General features: G+C 49.2%; 8 protein-coding genes across 8 annotated transcripts; 3 read left to right on the plus strand and 5 right to left on the minus strand.

Annotated features, from left to right (window-relative positions):
* Positions 1 to 205: 205 nt before the first annotated feature.
* Positions 206 to 2,114, minus strand: I303_108152 (uncharacterized protein; the record flags this gene model as incomplete). Its single annotated transcript, XM_018410787.1, has 6 exons — positions 206 to 418; positions 486 to 596; positions 668 to 1,072; positions 1,136 to 1,698; positions 1,776 to 1,993; positions 2,056 to 2,114. The coding sequence occupies 6 exons, from the start codon at positions 2,112 to 2,114 to the stop codon at positions 206 to 208; spliced, it is 1,569 nt and encodes a 522-aa protein (XP_018260597.1).
* A 485-nt stretch (positions 2,115 to 2,599) lies between these two features.
* Positions 2,600 to 4,482, plus strand: I303_108153 (uncharacterized protein; the record flags this gene model as incomplete). The annotated part of the gene is made up of 10 exons (XM_018410786.1): positions 2,600 to 2,802; positions 2,857 to 2,912; positions 2,965 to 2,987; positions 3,042 to 3,537; positions 3,594 to 3,665; positions 3,726 to 3,829; positions 3,881 to 4,008; positions 4,071 to 4,129; positions 4,184 to 4,342; positions 4,406 to 4,482. The coding sequence occupies 10 exons, from the start codon at positions 2,600 to 2,602 to the stop codon at positions 4,480 to 4,482; spliced, it is 1,377 nt and encodes a 458-aa protein (XP_018260596.1).
* A 187-nt stretch (positions 4,483 to 4,669) lies between these two features.
* Positions 4,670 to 5,671, minus strand: I303_108154 (uncharacterized protein; the record flags this gene model as incomplete). The annotated part of the gene is made up of 5 exons (XM_018410785.2): positions 4,670 to 4,764; positions 4,846 to 5,185; positions 5,272 to 5,464; positions 5,520 to 5,558; positions 5,619 to 5,671. The coding sequence occupies 5 exons, from the start codon at positions 5,669 to 5,671 to the stop codon at positions 4,670 to 4,672; spliced, it is 720 nt and encodes a 239-aa protein (XP_018260595.2).
* A 474-nt stretch (positions 5,672 to 6,145) lies between these two features.
* On the plus strand, positions 6,146 to 7,636 carry I303_108155 (uncharacterized protein; the record flags this gene model as incomplete). Its single annotated transcript, XM_018410784.1, has 9 exons — positions 6,146 to 6,233; positions 6,289 to 6,483; positions 6,537 to 6,590; positions 6,644 to 6,743; positions 6,822 to 7,004; positions 7,058 to 7,127; positions 7,206 to 7,235; positions 7,300 to 7,437; positions 7,511 to 7,636. 9 exons carry the CDS (start codon positions 6,146 to 6,148, stop codon positions 7,634 to 7,636), a joined length of 984 nt encoding a protein of 327 aa, XP_018260594.1.
* Positions 7,637 to 7,768: 132 nt separating this feature from the next.
* On the minus strand, positions 7,769 to 10,570 carry I303_108156 (uncharacterized protein; the record flags this gene model as incomplete). The annotated part of the gene is made up of 8 exons (XM_018410783.1): positions 7,769 to 7,856; positions 7,917 to 8,101; positions 8,164 to 8,395; positions 8,448 to 9,315; positions 9,380 to 9,950; positions 10,010 to 10,145; positions 10,201 to 10,333; positions 10,420 to 10,570. 8 exons carry the CDS (start codon positions 10,568 to 10,570, stop codon positions 7,769 to 7,771), a joined length of 2,364 nt encoding a protein of 787 aa, XP_018260593.1.
* Positions 10,571 to 11,953: 1,383 nt separating this feature from the next.
* Positions 11,954 to 12,814, minus strand: I303_108157 (uncharacterized protein; the record flags this gene model as incomplete). Its single annotated transcript, XM_018410782.1, has 5 exons — positions 11,954 to 12,019; positions 12,073 to 12,180; positions 12,242 to 12,411; positions 12,487 to 12,565; positions 12,629 to 12,814. 5 exons carry the CDS (start codon positions 12,812 to 12,814, stop codon positions 11,954 to 11,956), a joined length of 609 nt encoding a protein of 202 aa, XP_018260592.1.
* Positions 12,815 to 13,430: 616 nt separating this feature from the next.
* I303_108158 (uncharacterized protein) lies at positions 13,431 to 15,747 on the minus strand (the record flags this gene model as incomplete). The annotated part of the gene is made up of 8 exons (XM_018410781.1): positions 13,431 to 13,681; positions 13,762 to 13,862; positions 13,926 to 14,067; positions 14,132 to 14,256; positions 14,330 to 14,380; positions 14,448 to 14,883; positions 14,949 to 15,053; positions 15,123 to 15,747. The coding sequence occupies 8 exons, from the start codon at positions 15,745 to 15,747 to the stop codon at positions 13,431 to 13,433; spliced, it is 1,836 nt and encodes a 611-aa protein (XP_018260591.1).
* Positions 15,748 to 17,646: 1,899 nt separating this feature from the next.
* On the plus strand, positions 17,647 to 18,183 carry I303_108159 (uncharacterized protein; the record flags this gene model as incomplete). The annotated part of the gene is made up of 1 exon (XM_018410780.1): positions 17,647 to 18,183. One exon carries the CDS (start codon positions 17,647 to 17,649, stop codon positions 18,181 to 18,183), a length of 537 nt encoding a protein of 178 aa, XP_018260590.1.
* Between the last annotated feature and the right edge of the window lie 275 nt (positions 18,184 to 18,458).

The following is an 18,458-nucleotide window of genomic DNA, read 5'->3' on the forward strand; positions in this document are numbered from 1 at the left end:
TACTAGCGATACATGGTTCACATCGACCGAATGTGTCTTCTGTCAGCTGACAGAGCTTTCACCTAATTGTCTATGGCTCTCATCATCCAAACGTCTAAGTATCAGTCCATCCACAATGGCGATTGTGCTGCCGCCTTTAACTCTTATGGAGAACTCGCATCTATGCCCCGAGCAGTAACACTCCTACGGATCGTCACCATGATCTCTACGCAATTGTCTCCGGTCGAGATGACTGTTTGGCATCCTCCTCGATATGTTGAGTTCTTGGACCCTTGTTGGCGCTGTAATGCATGATCTCATCGTCGTGGATATCGTGCTGTAAAATCTGTCTTCGGTATGCTGCTGATTTCAGAATGGTCGAGTTTCTGTATAACAGATCGCATTGCTCGAGTGATAGCTCTTTCGTCTCGGGAATAAACTGTTGAAAGGATGATGTCACCGCTGGCTTTCTCATACCTATCTTCGGGAGAAGATTCTGTACTCACGAAGTACGCGAAGACAAAGGCAATACAGCAGCATCCGCCCCAGATCCAAAAGACATTGGTCTTCAAGCCCGCACTTCCAGGAGCTTCATCGACCAGATATGGAGTAGCATACTGGATGACAACAAAATCCCACTGTCAGTCTAAACAGGAGAACGACGATTGAGGGATCGAAGAACGCTTACCCCGATTGCGAAATTAAACAACCATTGTGTGGCAGTTGATAGACTCATTCCTTTCCCTCTCAACTCGTAAGGGTAGATCTCCGAGGTGATCACCCAAGCCAACGTACCCCAGGTCGAAGCGAAGTGGGCGATATAGATGCAGCAGAAAGCCACCAACACCTTCTGACCTGCCTGATTGGCTTGCGAGACTGCGACTCCCACAGCGGCAACAATCAGTTGCGATACTGCCATACCTGCGGCTCCGTACATCATGAGTGGTCTTCTACCAACTCTATCGGCGGCTAACATCCCGACTACACTCATCCCGACATTGACAACATTGGTGGCGATAGTCGTTAAGAAAGGGTTGGAGATTCCGGAGTTGGCGAAGAAGGAGGTGCCGTAGTAGAAGATGAAATTAACTCCCTGACAGTCGGGTGGATATGTTCAGCTGTCCGACCATATATACTGTTGAAGTGATTAACCTACAGTGAGCTGCTGAAGAGCTTGGAGCGCCATACCGGTGAAGATCCTCAGTCTCGTCTTGCCTTCCCCGTACTTGAAGCAGTCTGCCCAACTTGCTTTGCCGACGGAACGCTCGTGTTCCAGATTCGCAGCGATCTCAGCGAATTCTGTCGTAACGGCCTGAGAGTCTTCCGGTTGACCCAACAATCTCGACAATGACTTCTTCGCTTTGGCATGATTGTCTCTCGATAAGAGCCATCTTGGCGACTCGGGGAGAAGGCACATCCCGCCGATAATCAACGCTCCCCACACAAACTGAATTCCAATTGGGATCTCGTATGCTGAGTTGTCGGCTCTGTCTTTGGTTGCATACACCACACATGCAGCAACCAATAGACCGACAGTCACGAAGAACTGATATGCCGAGACGACCAGCCCTCGGATTGACTTCGGTGAACATTCTGCTTGGTATAGGGGCACAAGGCAGGAAGTCCCGCCCACACCTAGACCAGCAAATACCCGCCCGATGGCGAACCCTGCTAGACTCTTGCAACCGGTTTGGCAAGCTACACCGATGAAGAAAAGGCCTGTCCGAAGCGACAAAAGCGGACCCGATAGTGAGCTTCGCTCGATCTGTCAAGTCTACAGAACATCATTGACTCACATATATAGAAGATGATTCCGAATCTTCGGCCAATCCTATCACCTACGATGGATCCGCAAAGAGCTCCCAAACATGTTCCGACCGACAAAATGGAAGTGATCAGACTGTCTCTGCCTGAACCCAACAGGTAAGATCCGTCCGGCTGCATGGTTCCGAATGTCCGTATGAACGATTCCATCTCTTTACATCCTGAGATGTATCCGGTATCATAGCCGAAACTGTGTCCACCGATGGTCAGCAACTCGATCCCATCCCATGTGGCGTTTATTGGTGTACTCACAGGAAGCCGGAGAACGAGGCGAAAGCGCCCAAGACTACTGCTAATGCTGGTAAACCCATCTTGCTATGCCTGTAGCCTTCTTGCTTTGATTGAATAGGAGGTATATCCTTCGAGCTGGATTCGTACGACCATTGGTGCCCCAAGGATACCTTATATGTCTTCAATTCTCAAGAAGGAGGTCCAACTCAAGGCTTTCAGACATATTGACGGAATGCACCGTTCCGATTCCGAAACATGCATTTTCCGAGTTCCGACAACTTCTTTAGCCTGAAAGAAGTCTGAAGATGATGCGGTCGGTTGCTAAAAGGGCCTGACATGCATACGCTGTCAGCATGCTGTGTAGCCAGCTGAGAGAAGGACTGAAAGGATCACGGAAGTCATCCCTCCGAAAGCGAGAGATTTCGGGTTGCACGCGTCATTCGCGAAAGTTGTCGGATTCAAGATTTAGTTGATAACATTCTGTGTATACTACTGCCGCGTTGCTTCAATCTGATCAATAACTCAACAACAAACAGTGCCAGGCAGACTCAGTATAACGATCAACATGAGACCTACAGCTATTGCCCGTCGTTCAGCAGCCTTCGCTGCAGGAATAACCCCAATGCCGATACCTCGATTGTATTCGCAAGCGGGAGTAGCCTCTGCCGCGTGGAGACAAGCCGCGATCAGAGGATTTGGGACTACGAGGACGAGACCGTCTGCTGCGATCGAGGGACTGGGGCATGACAATGACATACCGACCGCTCGGTAGGTTGCTATACAGGATATGGCATCATCAATACAAGCTGATATTTCCCACAGTGTGCAGCCGGAAGCAGGACCCGACGTCAAAGTACTTGTGATAGGTGCCGGCAACAGTGAGTGCATCGCTTTGGACAGAAATTGTGCTAGCTGACAGACGATCAATAGTTAATTTTGGATCTGATGAAGGAGTGAGTTGATAAACACTTACGAGCGTCGATATTGCTAAGACCGCATGCAAATAGCCTTGGAATCACTCCCAAAGGATCGAGCAGAAGCTTGGGAACCGCCTGAAGGTCGTGGGTCTCGTGGATCCGGCGGCCTCAAGAGCTCAAGCGGTTCTGGACGCGAAGAAACTCACGTTCGCAGCGTCAGCGTACGCCGACACTCCGATATACCGCACTGTTCAAGAAGCCATATCCAAATTATCCGGCAGTCCCCCTGATTTGGTTCTACTGGGTTCGCCTCCGGCGTTTAGGGGTACCACAGACCCGTCAAAGGGACTCAACACGGAGATCCAATTATCCGAAGGATTTCCTAAGGCTGCGTTATTCGTTGAAAAGCCCGTCAGCACGGGCAGCGTGGGTGAGGCATCCAAAGTAGCCCAGTTCCTGGAGGGCAAGCCCAATCTGGTCAGTGTGGGATACATGTTGAGGTATTCTGCTGCGGTGCAGAAGATGAAGCAGATTCTGAAAGAGAACAACCTGGAGGTCATGATGACTTCTGCACGATATGTGATGGGTGAGTCCTCTTCGTTGGCAGTAGAAGAGCATCAGCGCTGACCTGGCAATCTTCAGCATACGAGCATAGTGCAAAAGTTGCTTGGTGGACCAAGTCGATCGATTGCGGTCCAATCGTGGAGCAAGCCAGTGGGTCAAAGGAGATTTACATTCATGCGATCTATCTGGCTAATCAGACCTTGAACACAGCTCATTTCTGCGATCTCTCGCGGTATTTTGCTGGGGAGGTAGACTTGGGTACAGTCATGGCTCACAGTGTCGAATGGTATGAAAAGCCTGGACAGCTCACAAAGGTATATAATTCTCCTGGAGTGGATAAGGACATGCTGAATCGGAGACTGCAGATACCTTTCGACGAGAAAAACCTTGTACCTGAAGATGATCGCATTCCACGATTCACCAGTGCTACTTGGAAATACAAGTCGGGCGCAATAGGTCATCTGGAGCATGGCGTAGCCCTGCAGGGAACAGAGTATGTTTAGCCAGCATCTGGGCAAGAGGTATTCGAATCCGATTGCTGATCAGGTCAAACAGATTCTCCACAGAGATAACCGTCTTCGCTGATGGCTATCAATTGAAATTGATCGATCCTTGTGAGTGGACTCATTCCATACGATGGGTCTGGTAAACTCACCCTTTTGCGATAGACAACCGACCCACTCTGCATGTCCGAAGACCGGGAAGTGACGTCGAGGAAGTACACAATTTCAACGACGATGATCCTTTCCTGTCCGAGATGTCGACCTTCATCGATACAGCTGCTAAAGGCACCTCCGACATCCCAGTGCTCAGCTCTTTTGCAGACGGTGAGCTCCCTTTGGTCGCTCCAATCCATATTTGCTGAGTCGGGCTGAGCCAATGACATCCAGCTGTTCGAACATACGAGCTCACATGGGCTATTCGATTGGCGAGCGAGAAGACTAGAAGTCCTCAGTCGACGAAGTGATTCCTTTATGCACGAATACACGAATGTACAATGTGTTTGTTGCGTGTGTCTTCCAGTCGCGCAAGATCGTTGGAGTAAAAAAGATGCTATCTCGAGTCTGATTGCCATCCTCCCCATTAAGGTTCAATGATTCAGTCATGCATTGAAGACATACTAACAGCTTATATGCACATTCATCCTCTCCGCATCAGTACACTTCTCCGTCTACGGATACGAATACGTGGGTAGGCTTGATGGTATGAGCCCTGACGAATTCGCCATTTTTCATATCGACCGCATCGACTGAACAGGATGCGCTCATCAGCTTGCATCGTGGTGGCTTGCACATCGAAAAGACATGATCTCTAGGGACAGACGGCTCACCTCTTTCCGCACAACTTTCCACATCAGCCGTTATTCCAGCCTCAAAATTCCTCTTGACAAGCCTTCTACGCGCCGTCTCCTCATCTACATCTACCCATACCTTGAAATCCATCATATCGGAACAATCCTTCCATCCGGGAATATCGAGCAACGTATACAGGCCTTCAATGAGTACAATCTTGTTGCTGGTTGTAATAGGCGTTGGAGATAATACGGGATTCTTTATAGCGTGATCAAAGGTGGGAAAAGGGATAGTCGCTGGTGTACCCAGATGTGAGGGGGTCTTCAGTTTTTCCAGAAACTTGCGATACTCGGGTTGGTTGAAGCTGAACGCTGCTCCCTAGTATAGATATGGGGCTTCAGACTTGATTTGAGGAGCAGTAGCAGGAACAGGAGCAGGAGCAGGAGCAGGGATGCAACACTCACCCTCCACCTATGAGCATACACCGGATCCTCCATCGCATCTAACTCTGCCAGCGTATAATGCCATCCATCGAGACTGACACACACTGCGCTTATGGACTCTTCAGCTTGAGAGGGGCTGTGGGCTGAATGTAGGATAGAGTTGATACGCTGCGTCAAGGGGTTTGCTATAGTGGACTTGCCGCATCCTGGCGGTCTATTCATCTCGTCATTATCCAATAGGTCGTGAAGGGTCTGTGAAGAAGACGTACCCAGCAATACCGACTAAGAGACGAGTGTCTCCTGCACGGCTTTTATTTCTCATACCTGTCAGCCTTGACAAACGACGAGTCATTGGGGGAATCACTTACGCATGATACGTATCAACGATATCGTGCGCCAGCTGGTCTATCGTCCTTGACATTTCATCGATGTGATTGATTTCCAGGACCGAAGATGTCGAGTGATCAAAACAGCTAACCTCCACTTGTATCTTGTTGAGTGATCCCTGATCTGGCAGGCTGTATTTACTCTACCTCTGCCGCATGGAGTCCGGATTTCCGCTATGAGCGGCGATGCCTGGCTGGGCTGTCCATGGTGGATGAAATGAAAGAGGACAGGGGCATCTCGGATGGAAGACTGTGTTCCGAACCCTGATTCTTTACGTGACTATGAGGATCCTGCGTGCGGCTTTCGTCACCCCCCGCTTTTTGTGACCTCGGACTGCTCTTGACCACTCCCATCTCATCCATCTCGAGTTTAACAGAACAGACACAATATCGGAACTTGAGCCCCTGGCTTCATCATATATAAGAGATGCTCAGCGAGCTGATCGCAAGCTCCCATGCTCCGGTGCAATATCGTGAATACCTACTTCAGCAAACTTGAACTTCAAAATATGTCAGCGACCGCTCTTTTCCAAAGCACAGGACAAGGTGGACTAGAAGTGTCCAGCCTCTTCAATGTTGATGGCTGGGTCGCAGTTGGTATGTGGTCCATGACAGTGTCCAACCTTTTCTGCAATGCTGACTTGCATCTTAGTTACTGGAGGAGGGACAGGTCTGGGCCTTGTGACCGCGACTGCTTTAGCTGAAAATGGTGCAAAAGTCTACATCACGGGAAGGAGACCGGAACCACTGCAAGCTGCTGTAGAGAGCTATGAGAAGCTGGGAAACAAGGGCAAGGGAAGCATAGTAGCCATCCAGGCGGATGTCAGCACCAAAGAGGGTATCCAAAGTAAGTGTCCCGCATGGTCTTCATGGAGATTTAGCGGCTGATCAGCGGTATAGAGTTCGCTGAAGAGGTCCAAGCTAAAGAGAAGTGGATCAATGTACTTATAAATAGTAAGTTGCGGGTGCGTAAAGAGCATGCTCGACCTTCACTGACATACCGGTAGATCACGGTGTATCGCTCGGAGCAACGGATATCAACGCGTGTGAGCAGACGCCCGAGGGGCTGTCCAAACAGATGTTTGAGGGGGAATCTTTCGAAACTTGGTGAGTGATCGATGACAGACGACCCCCTCATTAGCATTCAAATGCAGCAAGGTTTGGGCTTATGACACCTGTGTACAGGCTCGACACCTACAAGATCAACACTGCTTCTTATCACTTCACGACTTTCGCATTCCTCCCCCTCCTTGCGGCTGCCAAGACCGTCGGCGGTTTCCCAGAACCAGGAAACATAGTCAACCTTTCATCGATGTCTGGCATCACCAAGACCTCTCAACGGGGTCAATTCAACTACAATGCAGGAAAGTGAGTGTCAAATTTTTCTATTGTCTTGGGCATACGCTAACTCAGTCTAAAAGAGCTGCTACTATCTCCTTATCCCATCAGCAGGCTACGGAGTTCGCTAGAAGAGGTCTCGGAATCAGAGTGGTAGGTCATTGTGCACACTTCCATGCGCTAAACCCTGAGACTGACCGGAGCAACCCATACCCCTCTATTCGTTCGCAGAATGTCATCTGTCCTGGTTACTTTCCTTCTGTGAGTCTGACGTCTTTGGCCCAAATGCATGTCTGACTCCCTAGCTTACCCTTTTCCGCTTTAGGGAATGACTATCATCCCTCCCGAAAACAACACTGGCTCCGACGCTCATCACAATGAATTCCGTCATCAATGGGGAATTCCATTCGGTCGACCTGGTAAAGCAGTCGATTACGCCCAATGCATCTTCGGGTTGATCACTGTGAGCTAGAATAGTTCGGCTTATTGTGCTTCACTGCTTGAAATGAACACTGACCCTGTATGTGTAACTCTAGAACCAGTACGTCACTGGAGCTGAGGTGGTGATCGATGGAGGATGGTTATTAGAATCCGGTAAGCCAACTGTGCTTCTGATGACGATTTTTCGTACTGACATCAAGCTGCTTGTATTAGCTTTTTAGAAAGCGGCAAAATCCCTCATTTCCATACTGTGTACGAACCTCATGCATACCATTATTGTTACATACAACACTTTCAACTCGTATCCCGAACCGTGAAGTCTGGAGGCGGCATGAAGTCATGAACGCTGATCCCTAAAACTGCCAGCCGGGCTGGGTATCTGTTCCTGAGATTGGCCATACATTGTTCGTTGTCGCAGCATCATTACCCCATAGCTCCATCCTATCCAGTGATGCATCGTCAACATCCTTGTCAGATGGCTTTCGTCCATCGATGACTCACCAGTATCGCTCAAAATCTAATCCGCTTTGATCGGTTGTGCTGTCGTTGGCATTTGACGAATTGCCTGTCTCTGACCATGTACTGGCCGATGGTTCACCAATTGCCTGTATCAACTGGTCTATCATACTGGGAGAGGGTACTGTTCCAACTACGCTTTCCAGTACGGAAGCATAGGAAGATGCGAGCTATGTGGTCGGATTCCTGAGCATTGCCTGTGTATATCCGCAACAGAGGGGGACGAGCTCACGGTCTTCATCGATCGAATTTGCCTGAACCAGGATGCCGTGGATGAGAGAACGCTTTTCCAGAGAGTAGCAGCGGGATGATATGGCTCCCACACGATGGACAGGAGCAGGGTCAACGATGCCCGGAAAGCAAAGTACAGTGTATACCATTCCGAACCTCTTTCATGATTAGGTTGGTTAAGCACGTATTGTCCAATGTCTTGAAGATTCGCAATCGCGAGATCACGACAAGAACTGACGGAAACAGTCAGCCCCGCTGTTAGATTCTGGTCTTAGTGCGACTTACTCGATGCACTCCCTGATACCGGGTAATGAAGCCTTAGTACCACTCGTGTCCCATGCTGCCGCCAACAATATCGGTCGGTGTAATATCGCTCGGAAATCCCTTGTCCTCCAGATCTGCACTGCTCTGGCGAGATGATACGGCTCGTTGGTATGCATCTGCATAGATCCGAGTTCACGCTGAAGAGCCGATATTATGCGCTGATCATAGCGCCTCACTTGATCCACCGATGGCGCCGGGTGCGACTGAAGGATCCGATCGTGTAAGCCGCAAGTCACCTTGGCCAATTTAGCCTGAACGATGAGGGCGGTGTACAATGTGGGTCGATCGCTATCGGCGGGTTGCAGGGTAGTGGAAACCGTGAGATGTTCGTCATCGCAGTTGATCGGCAAAGGCATACCAGCTAGCTGAAGGGGACCATGAGCATGAGGTCGACCGAAAGTGACGGCACATCCAGCTTCCAAAGTGACGATGGACCACCAAGCCCTGACTCGAATCTCCTTTTCAAGAGGTGTATGTCTTTTACTTGTGGCTGGTATATGCAATCCAAGAGCGGTAGCCATGCGTATGGCCATCCCCAAGCATAGATAGCCAGCGTTGGGTCGATTGCTCCGCTGCAAGTAATTTGCCATGATAGCTAATCCTTGCACAAGAGGCAACGTCCCTCCTTCCAGGATCTCACGGTCCATAGATTGGCGTGCGATCTGATAATACCGATAACCATCATCGTCTTCTTCACTTTGGGCAAGATCTAGGGCGCCCATGGCGAAGATCATGTACATGAGGACATCTGAACCGGGTTTTACGATAGGGAGGGCACCACTGAGTTGAGCTCGGATCGTTGGCTCGTGCACCAGTGGAGTGAGATGATCTGAAGCGATGCAATCAGTCAGGACAAGGGGGTTAAACGGGCGTCCGATCTGGGTGAAACTCACGGAAATATCGAAAATAGCTCTCCACTAAAGGTCTTGTTTCCACCGATGGGGGAAGTATGACTTGTTTACTAGGCTGATTTGAAGTCCACTCTTGCGTCATACCCGACCAGCCTCCCATGACTAACGAGCCTGAAGTGATAAAAGCTCCAATTGGTGATAGACCTTGCACAGACTTTGGCGACAGTCTTCGTATAGCATTGAGGAATGTTGCACCTGAAGACAGTCCCAGATAGCTAGCACCTTTCCCTGATGATCTGAAACTCGCCATTCCTGCGTCGGACTGTGTTCCAAGGTTGCCTACTTGCAGATGGTCGGACACCGGATCGGTATGTCTGTTCGTCTCCTCTTGCCACTCGAAATCCCCATCGTCACCATCAGAAGCAGATTGTTGTCGCGGCAAGTCTGGCTCCGCAGACGGCAGTCGTGTGGGAGGAAAAGATACGACAGGTACGACTGGCATATTTTGGGTTCCGGGGCTGTGCGTTTTTGGCAAGTTAGGGCAATCCAGGATCGCTTCAGGTTCAGGTTCGATCTGATCTCTATTTGCCTGAATGTCCCTTCCCCGATGATACTAGATCGTACATTATAAGATGGCCTCTTGGCAGCCCCACGGAGATATCATCGACTCACTATTTCTCCCACGGGTACATGTGCTTTGGCACGATCGCTGGCATCCTTGAGACCATGACTCGCCATGTCAGCATACGCATCTTCGAAGGAATAGCCTTCAAAGACGGTATTCCATAATCGCTCGTAGGCTTCAATCCTAATTACCACCCGCAATATCAGCGTGAAGATGGCCAACGGGATATGCTTCGCACCTCTCTTCTAGTTCTGTCATCCTCGCTCTCGTTAAGGCCGATTTGACCTCCCGTTTTCCGTAGATGCAAGGTCGAGCATCCTGCGAACACCTCTTGCATGGCTGGTGCCCATCGCATCCCACTTTTCGCAGCTCTGAGACAGTCAGAAGTGAAACAGGCGTCAGCGCAGAGAACACATATATAGAGGTGTGAGCATGATTCAATCCATGAATGGCTCACTGCATTCGTCGCAAGCTGCAGCTACTTTTATACGCTTGTTAGGACGAGGACTGTCCGCTAAATCAGCCCGCACACCCGACTTGTTCGTGCTGATATCGACACGAGGTGAGATGGAACCAGTACCCTCGGTCTCTGATCGGTCACCAGCCATACTGATAAGATAAGGCTTCTGAGTGTGGTGCACAGTAGATGAGCGGAAAGAAGAAATGCAAAACAATAGGGAGACTAAAACCCGGAAGAGGATGTTCCGGGGATGTTGATCTGAAGGGGACCAATGATTACGTATTCACGCCTACTGTCATGTGGTCAAGGGAATGCGCTTGCGATGGTAAGGTATGCATAAATTGAACTTCCATTTCACCTCGAGAGAACCTCAATTCAGTCTTCCGAACAATGACAATGGGTGTTGAAGCGCAGCCGACAAAATTCGAGCTCTTCTTCCTCTACCCGTCTGGGATGAGCGAACTGCTCCAAGAAGACTCTCATTGGGGTCCGTCATCTTCGTCGGAGGTCCCAAGCTTGGGAGCTTTGCGCGAAGAGAAAGGAGATCCCTCGCGAGTACACTGACGCAGTTTCAAGGTTCCCCGACGTCTTCCCATATTGTTGGACCGGGTGAGCGTGGCAGGCGGTCTGCTAGCTGAGCCAGGCTCTCTGGAATCTTCAGAGATTACAACACGAGTGCTTTGGTCTCTCTTATCGGTGCTGACGACTTGGTCGCGAGCTGATTCCATAGCATTGACGTAAGCGCCAATAGTCGACGAAACCTTTTGTTCAATCTGTGCTGACTTTGCTCAGCTGGTTACGCATGGCAGATGAATCAACAAAATGGCAAGATGAGGATAGCATGACACCTACCGAGCTAGGATAGTGAATTAACTGTTTACACTCTCCTTCCGTTAGCCCACAGCCTTTCCCAACCTGTTTGCTTCTCATCTCTGCATCGACACCACTGCTGCATTGCGCCCATGACCAGTGATCATATTCAGGTCCACAGGGAACAAGTACCCAATAGTGTCCATCGTCAGGAGGACGTTCGATTACTGTGTACTGATCCCAGTCAACTCCAGATAGGTCAGTGGCCACTCCGGCAGCTGCCTGGGAGTCGGACCACGACTGAGGATTGGATGAGGTCCGAGTGTTTCCGCTCATAATGCTCCTCTTGCCAAATGCGTATCAGGTCTAAGTAGAATTCTTGTAAATCGTTGGGGTATGGCTAACTGTGCGTGCGAATTTACATGTCCAATTATGAGGAGATATATAGCTGAATGCACACTGATCGTCCTGAATGATATCTGCGACATAAGGAAGCGATGCACGATGTCACTCCGACTCAGCAATGAGAAAGGATACGGATTATGCATTCGAATTTGGAGCGCTTTCTACGATTGGAGATGTCACATTAATCGACCTTGACAAAGGGTGGACTATATGTCTAGTAAGAGAACCATGGTACAAGAGTCCAGGCCCGCTCTACTTGATAATGAGATTCGATCTCGCAAGTAAAATTCAGCCGAATTGCGACTGGTTCATGGTCTTAGCGACGAGAAGGCCCTGTAAAAGTGCCCAGCCCAGTCTTGCGACTGAATTGACCATACGGACTCTACGATTCCCAATCAGCAACAAATCCAATGACATTGGTCTGCGAAGACCTACCGAATGTTCAGAGTCCCTCATACCCCGTTGACATCCGGCCTCAAAGTCATCAGTCCTCCGACCACCAGCAGCGGAGGAAGAAGCTGTTTCGCCATCTTGAGAATCCGGCTGGTAGTATGTTTGTGGTTACCATTCCAGTAAATCACCACTAAGTAGTTGTTCGGCTTACCATGTGATAATTCCCCCATGGTATATCCGATCCCGACAAAGGCATTGGGCCATAATTTAAATCATCATCAATCGGTGTGATTGACATTGTACCATATTCGGCGCTGGAATCCACCAACATGTCACCATCTACACTCCCTTCCGTCTGGTCTTGTTCCGTCCTCCGATTGTCTATTGTATGGTGGCAACGATGTGAGCGATGTCTTGACATTGCAAACACGTTCCAGGTGTATCGCAGCCACTCACCTCTACTCTCGTCTCCGGATCTTTCGTGCTCAGACGAGAGGTCATCGTAAATTCCTTTCTCGCCCTCGGATTGGTCGGTCTGAACCCCCAACTCCCTCATAAGCTATCTTTCCACTGTGAGAAATTTGCAGTGCGCACCTACCGAAGCGGGCTGATCGAATGCATTAGTCCTATCGCATCCCGCATGGCTACAGGTCCATCGAGCCGATTGACCGGGCTCGACCCTCGTCTCGAATTGAGTACCGTGGGCCGTACATATCGGAATACCGGTGGTCTTGATACCGCCGCACGAATTACAAGCCCACAGGATACTGTTGGAATGTGTCATGATAACGCTCATTGTCGTCTCATCCTTCACACAAGAAGGTTGAGCGTAAGTAGTACGTGACATCACTGGGTTTTGATGATATGGAGTGACAAGTGGCTATCTTTGAGCTCGCTGAAAAGGGCAATGCAGTAAGTTTGGACACTGTCGAAATGTTCACAGACAATTACTATTCTCTCAGCTATCATACTGGATCAAATACTCAGCTAGTCTCAGAGCGGAAATTCCAGTCTGAGATCACATCATGTTGACCCTCAACTCCCGAAAGATACTGACCGAGGTCATTCTTTCACTCTTTAGTCCCGATGAGAGATCGGGGTAATGGCGTAAAAGGAGACAATCTGAGTCGAACGGTCATATGGGGACGCAGCAATGCACATGACCCCTCAGAGTGGGCTATATGTCGTTAAGAAAGCTCATTCCTTTGTCTTTGCCATAATGACAAGACCATATCAAAGAGTCTACAAAGGGTAATACAGCAAATGCATGATTGTGAGTCAGAATGACGCGTTTGCACAATTATGGGTATCGGTAACTGATGACGAATGGTTCAAGGAGGAAGATTTCTCTGTTTGCGCATCGCTGAAGTGAGAGGTAACACGGTACAGTATCATTTGGATTACTCATCGTCGATCTCCGATAATGGTCGTCCACCTCCACGAGCATTATCACTTTGATTTAACCTATGCACGTTCTTCCCCTGTCGTTCACCGGCGAGGGTCATTGCGAACTTGGATCTCTCTCTGAAGTAGGCTCCCTTGAAGTAGAAGATGAAAATTGGAATAGTGACGAAGCCGGCTATGATAGCTAGAATGGTGGACGGCCATTCTAAGTGATATCGAGCTGATTCTCCACCGACATTGGTGTAAACTAGTCAAATTCACATGGGATCAAACCGCGTTTTAGTTTCAAGGATCGAATTCAAGATATTTGCAGTAGGGGTCACTTACATGGCGAAGAGTACATGGCTGCAACACCCGCAAGGAAATCACGAGCAAAACCGTTACCACCGGTAGCTGACGCTGAGTATGGACCGTATGCAGCGATCATGCTATCGCACCGTAACTGGATCAGTAAATGTACTTCGAGATTCTCATACATTGTGAGCACTCACTAATCGATAGTTGACATGTAGATAGCGTAGTTTGCGATACCGACCATAGCTGAGAAGATCATTGGCGCGATCCAGTGCGTCTTAGGCGGACCAAGAGAACTCCACGCGAAACCGAACAAACCCAAAGATTCCAAGGGAGCGACTATGGAGTATATCTCGTCAATCACGGATAAAGTAATCGGCAGCCTCAGTAGAATTGAACCTACGGTACAGCAGTGGCTTGAGTCTGATCTCGGGAGCGGTACCTTGTGGATCTCGCCTCAATTTCTTTCGTTGGGACATGAGCGGAGGAATGTAGAAGAGATACGCGAGGAAGTATCCAATGGCGATACTGCAAATTGTAAAGATAACACTCGGTAAGCATCCTTGTCCCTATATAAAGTCTCAGCAGACAAGCGACTCACGGGACGAAAGCAAGAGCCATTTGTTCCGTCGTGAATCCCCATTGTTCGTAGCTATCCAGGTGATGTCAGCAATGTATACGATGCTCGCACCATTGTCGAAATCGTCGACCCAACTCACACAGGTGTGAAGGCTTCCATGAAAGTGAAGATCAGAGCATCGGAGAAACCAGAAAGCAGTGAACAACAGAGCACGATGGGTTCAGTCAAGAACATTTCGAAGGGTCTAATCCACGTATGCACGATCTCCTTAACGGTAAACCTTTCTTTCCAGGGTCGCAGCTCGTTAGGACCATACACATTGGTCTGACCTTCGGCTCTGAGTCTCTTAGCGTGTCGATCGAGTAAAACCGTTGATCGAGTTTCGGGGACAAGGAAGAAATGTAAAATTTGGACGAAGACTCCAAATATCAATTGTACCCAGCAAATCCATTCCCAGCTCAAGTTGGCTTGAATGAACGGTCCGACAATAGGTCCAATGACTGATCCACCGACGGAGGAGAAGACAATAAATGCTACGGCCCATTGTTGTTCGTTTGGATCGTACAGATCGGCGACTAATTTCGCGAGTGCGTATAAGCGATTGACTGATCTATTGCAGTGAAGGGACTGCGTGACTTACCCATTCCGAGTGTCACTGATCCTCCAGCAGATGAGAAACCACCTAATACACGAGCAACGATGACTCCACCGAAAGTGGGCGAGAGGGCAGCGAGGATTTGCCAGACTGGACAAAGACACGATCAACCCAGCTTCACTACGTGGTAAAGAGATAGACATTAAGATCGGTACTCACTGTTGACGAGGAAGAGAGAACTTTGTAAAATCCACCATCGACCTAATTCTTCGGACCATGGAGCCCACAATTCACATCCAAAGGCATAACAAATCAGGAACACACTTTGACCGACTCTAGCACCTTGTGCCGAAACACCGAATTTATCTTGTAAGAAGCTGACACCGTTGGCGTAGACTGCAGCGTTCATGTTCATCGAACATTGCACAATAAAGATCACTGTGAGGGTCGTCCATTTTTTGGCGGGGGACCAGGCGAAACCCAACGCTTCCGGTGCATCTTCTTCTTGAAGGATGATTCTCCCATCTGATTTGGTATTTCCTCTTTTCAATTCTTGTCTCTTGTAACCTTCAACGTGGGCTACAGCTGCTCCAGTTCCTTTGGGTGGTAAGTACCCATTAGGATCGGTAGATCGTTGAGCATATCCGTCATCTTCTACCTTCTCGTGTTTCTCGTGCTTGAACGACTTCATGGTCTTCAAACCGAATCTCGAGTGAGGGTGAGCTTGAGCTTGAGCTTGATCATGAGCAGGGGCGATACCGGAGCTGGGAGGAACGGCTGTTTCCGTGGATGATCTTCCTGATCCACCATTAGGTGGAGTTGTCGTGTCTACTTTCTCAGACATTTTGCAATGATGTGCTGTACTTTCTATCGCTCTACGCTCTCTAATTTGTCTTGATGACAGAGATCGCACCGATCGATATGAGAGAGAAGAGAAAGAAAAGCAACAAAGAAAGAAAGAAAGAATCGATTGGATACCAAGATGACTAACCGTTTGTGAAAGATGGGTGGAGAATTAGTATGCCCCCCTGTTGCTTGTACTTTGTTTTCCAGTGGTGAGGAGAGCGGGGAAAGTACAGGGATTTGCTGCTAAAATATAACTTACTGATAATTTATGCGATCGTCATTCCAGACTACCTCATAAATTGCATGTCCCCTCCGGTCCCCCGTTGTAATAATTCTGTAATACTGGGAATTAGCGCTGTTTAGACGTTTAGACCGGGACGAGAGCGGATGGACGGACAACGAGCCTCTCTGACTTGCTCCATGGGTCTCAGCTCTGGACAGACACAACATGTCATACCCCTGGAATGGTGGCGTAAAAATAAGGATGAGAAACGAAGCGAGATACGGAGGTCTGACGATGTCTTAACGTTATCATGGCGTAGCGCAGCGTTGTCCATATGGGCCATATGGGTCGCTTGCTACACCTCGGAGAGAGACATGCAGAGAAAGCAAAATTTCGACTTGGCCTAAAAGGCCAGCTTTGACGTCACCGCTATGGGAAATAATGTTATTTTTAACTTGACGCCCTGTATCCCGTTCAAAACCCCTGAAGCAAGGCGGAAAAAACGGTATGTCTTTCCGTCCGAAATTCGTACAATCGAAATTATAAACGGGACTTTGCCGCCGGCTTGCCGTGTGTCAGACCCTGCAATTACCATTATTTCATCAGTGTTTTAGGTTCGAGAGTATTTTACAGTTCTCGCGAAGTTTCTTCGATATGGCTTTTTTACGGCCGGGCGAAACATGTCACCTCAGGCTGGAACGGTAGGAAGGGCGGACGTCCAGACTGAGGATGCAACAGCCGCTTTGCCAAGAGAACCGGAAAATCGACCTTGGACCTTGCGGCCGTCGTTTTGAGCACAACCCGAGTAGACACGTATTCCTACTTAACCAAAGTCCCAAGACGGACGGTGAACGCTACAGTCTTTTGGCAATCGCAAGTCAGGCTGTCACTCTTCAAGACCTTGCCTGATGCTGGTCGAAGGATATTACCCAGATAAGTCCTAGAGAGGCTGAGCTTGGAAGAGGTGAAGTTGAGCGGCAAGTGCATACTCGCGGCAGTCTCCATTACCGCTCAAAGGGTGTTCGTCTGTGCCTAAATTTGCCGACGCAAACCCTTATGTCTATCCGCTCTTGGCAAGCGGATGCCGCTCAGAAAGGACTTCCTTGACTTCACTGTACCCTAACTATCTGGTCCGCTTGTCGGCACGTATGAGCCGCGAGATTCCCGCTCTTGTTCTTGACTCAACAGAGGTCCGAAATGGAATTGCTATTGTTGTAGAAATGCCAATTTACATAGGCGCATGCCTTCTGCGAAGACTAAATACCTTATCGAAACTTTCAAGATTGCTCTGGGCAGCGAAACAGGCGCAACTCCCATCTATCGCTCAAATCAAGAGCAATCGTCTGGATTGAATGGGCTGCATGAATAAGTTGTGCCGGAGCCATCTTCACGTGATGGCAACGAGGGGATGACGTATAGGGGTGTCATGTGACGTGTTACTGCGACGATTGGAGCGCGTGGACGATTGACGATCACTTTACGTTACTCCATGACCTCCTCTTTCTTCTTCTCCTCTTCACTTTGTACTCCTCAGACGACAACTTCCTCAAGCTCAAACGGTCATACGGTCATACCAGTCAACAAAACGTAGCTGCAACGCCGTCTTTAGCAACCACTACCCCCATAAATCACCTCACAGGATAGCGAATATACTCGACAGGAAAATCTGGCATCATGACGACGAACTCCACAGTTTCATCCCAGCCTATACCTAAAAACGGTACCTCCTCTTCTTCTTCGTCCACAACAGCTGCAGCCATACCCTCTGCTGCAGGTCTCACCACCGAAGAAGTAGGACATGATTCCCTCGCTACTCTCGAAGAAACACGTAATGCAACTACTTCTCCGCCTATTGATCCGCGCAAGCTCAATAATCAGCCTGCGCCTTTACCTTCTCCTCCCTTATCTTCCCCAAATCATACGGAAGCTAACACGACTTCCGCTCAGCAACCCCTGCGATCGCCCACTTCGGAGACAACGCTGGACTCGGTATACTTGAATGAAGGTATACCCAACGAACCCTCGTCGCACCCTACGATAGCTGAGACGGGTGTCCTCTCTCAGTCCCCCTCAGATGGCCCGGGACCGAAACATGGTCAATTGAAACGAGCGGAGAAACCATCAGGAGATGAAGGCATCATCAAGTTGGGTAGTTTCGGAGGAGAGGGCTTGGCCAGGAAACCGCCGACGGACAGTCCGAGTGGGCAGTAGTGAAGGATAGGTGAGGTGAAAGGTGAAGAAGGAAGTGGAATGGGACATGAGGAAGTAAAGGATGAGAGGCAGAAATAGAGAGTCAACCAGCGTAAGAAGGGAAGAAGACTGAAGAATAGACAGAAGGAGAAGAAGCATCAGAATGAGGCAGAATACATTCTATGCGGTATGATATTCAGCAGCTTCGTTTTTACCACTGTGTACAATCGCATCACATGTATCCACATATGTAGATCCAGCACCCAAACTTACTGGGAGAAGGTCGAGCGGCAGCC

This window comes from Kwoniella dejecticola, chromosome 11, assembly GCF_000512565.2.
Source record: "Kwoniella dejecticola CBS 10117 chromosome 11, complete sequence".
In the NCBI taxonomy this organism is placed as follows: domain Eukaryota; kingdom Fungi; phylum Basidiomycota; class Tremellomycetes; order Tremellales; family Cryptococcaceae; genus Kwoniella; species Kwoniella dejecticola.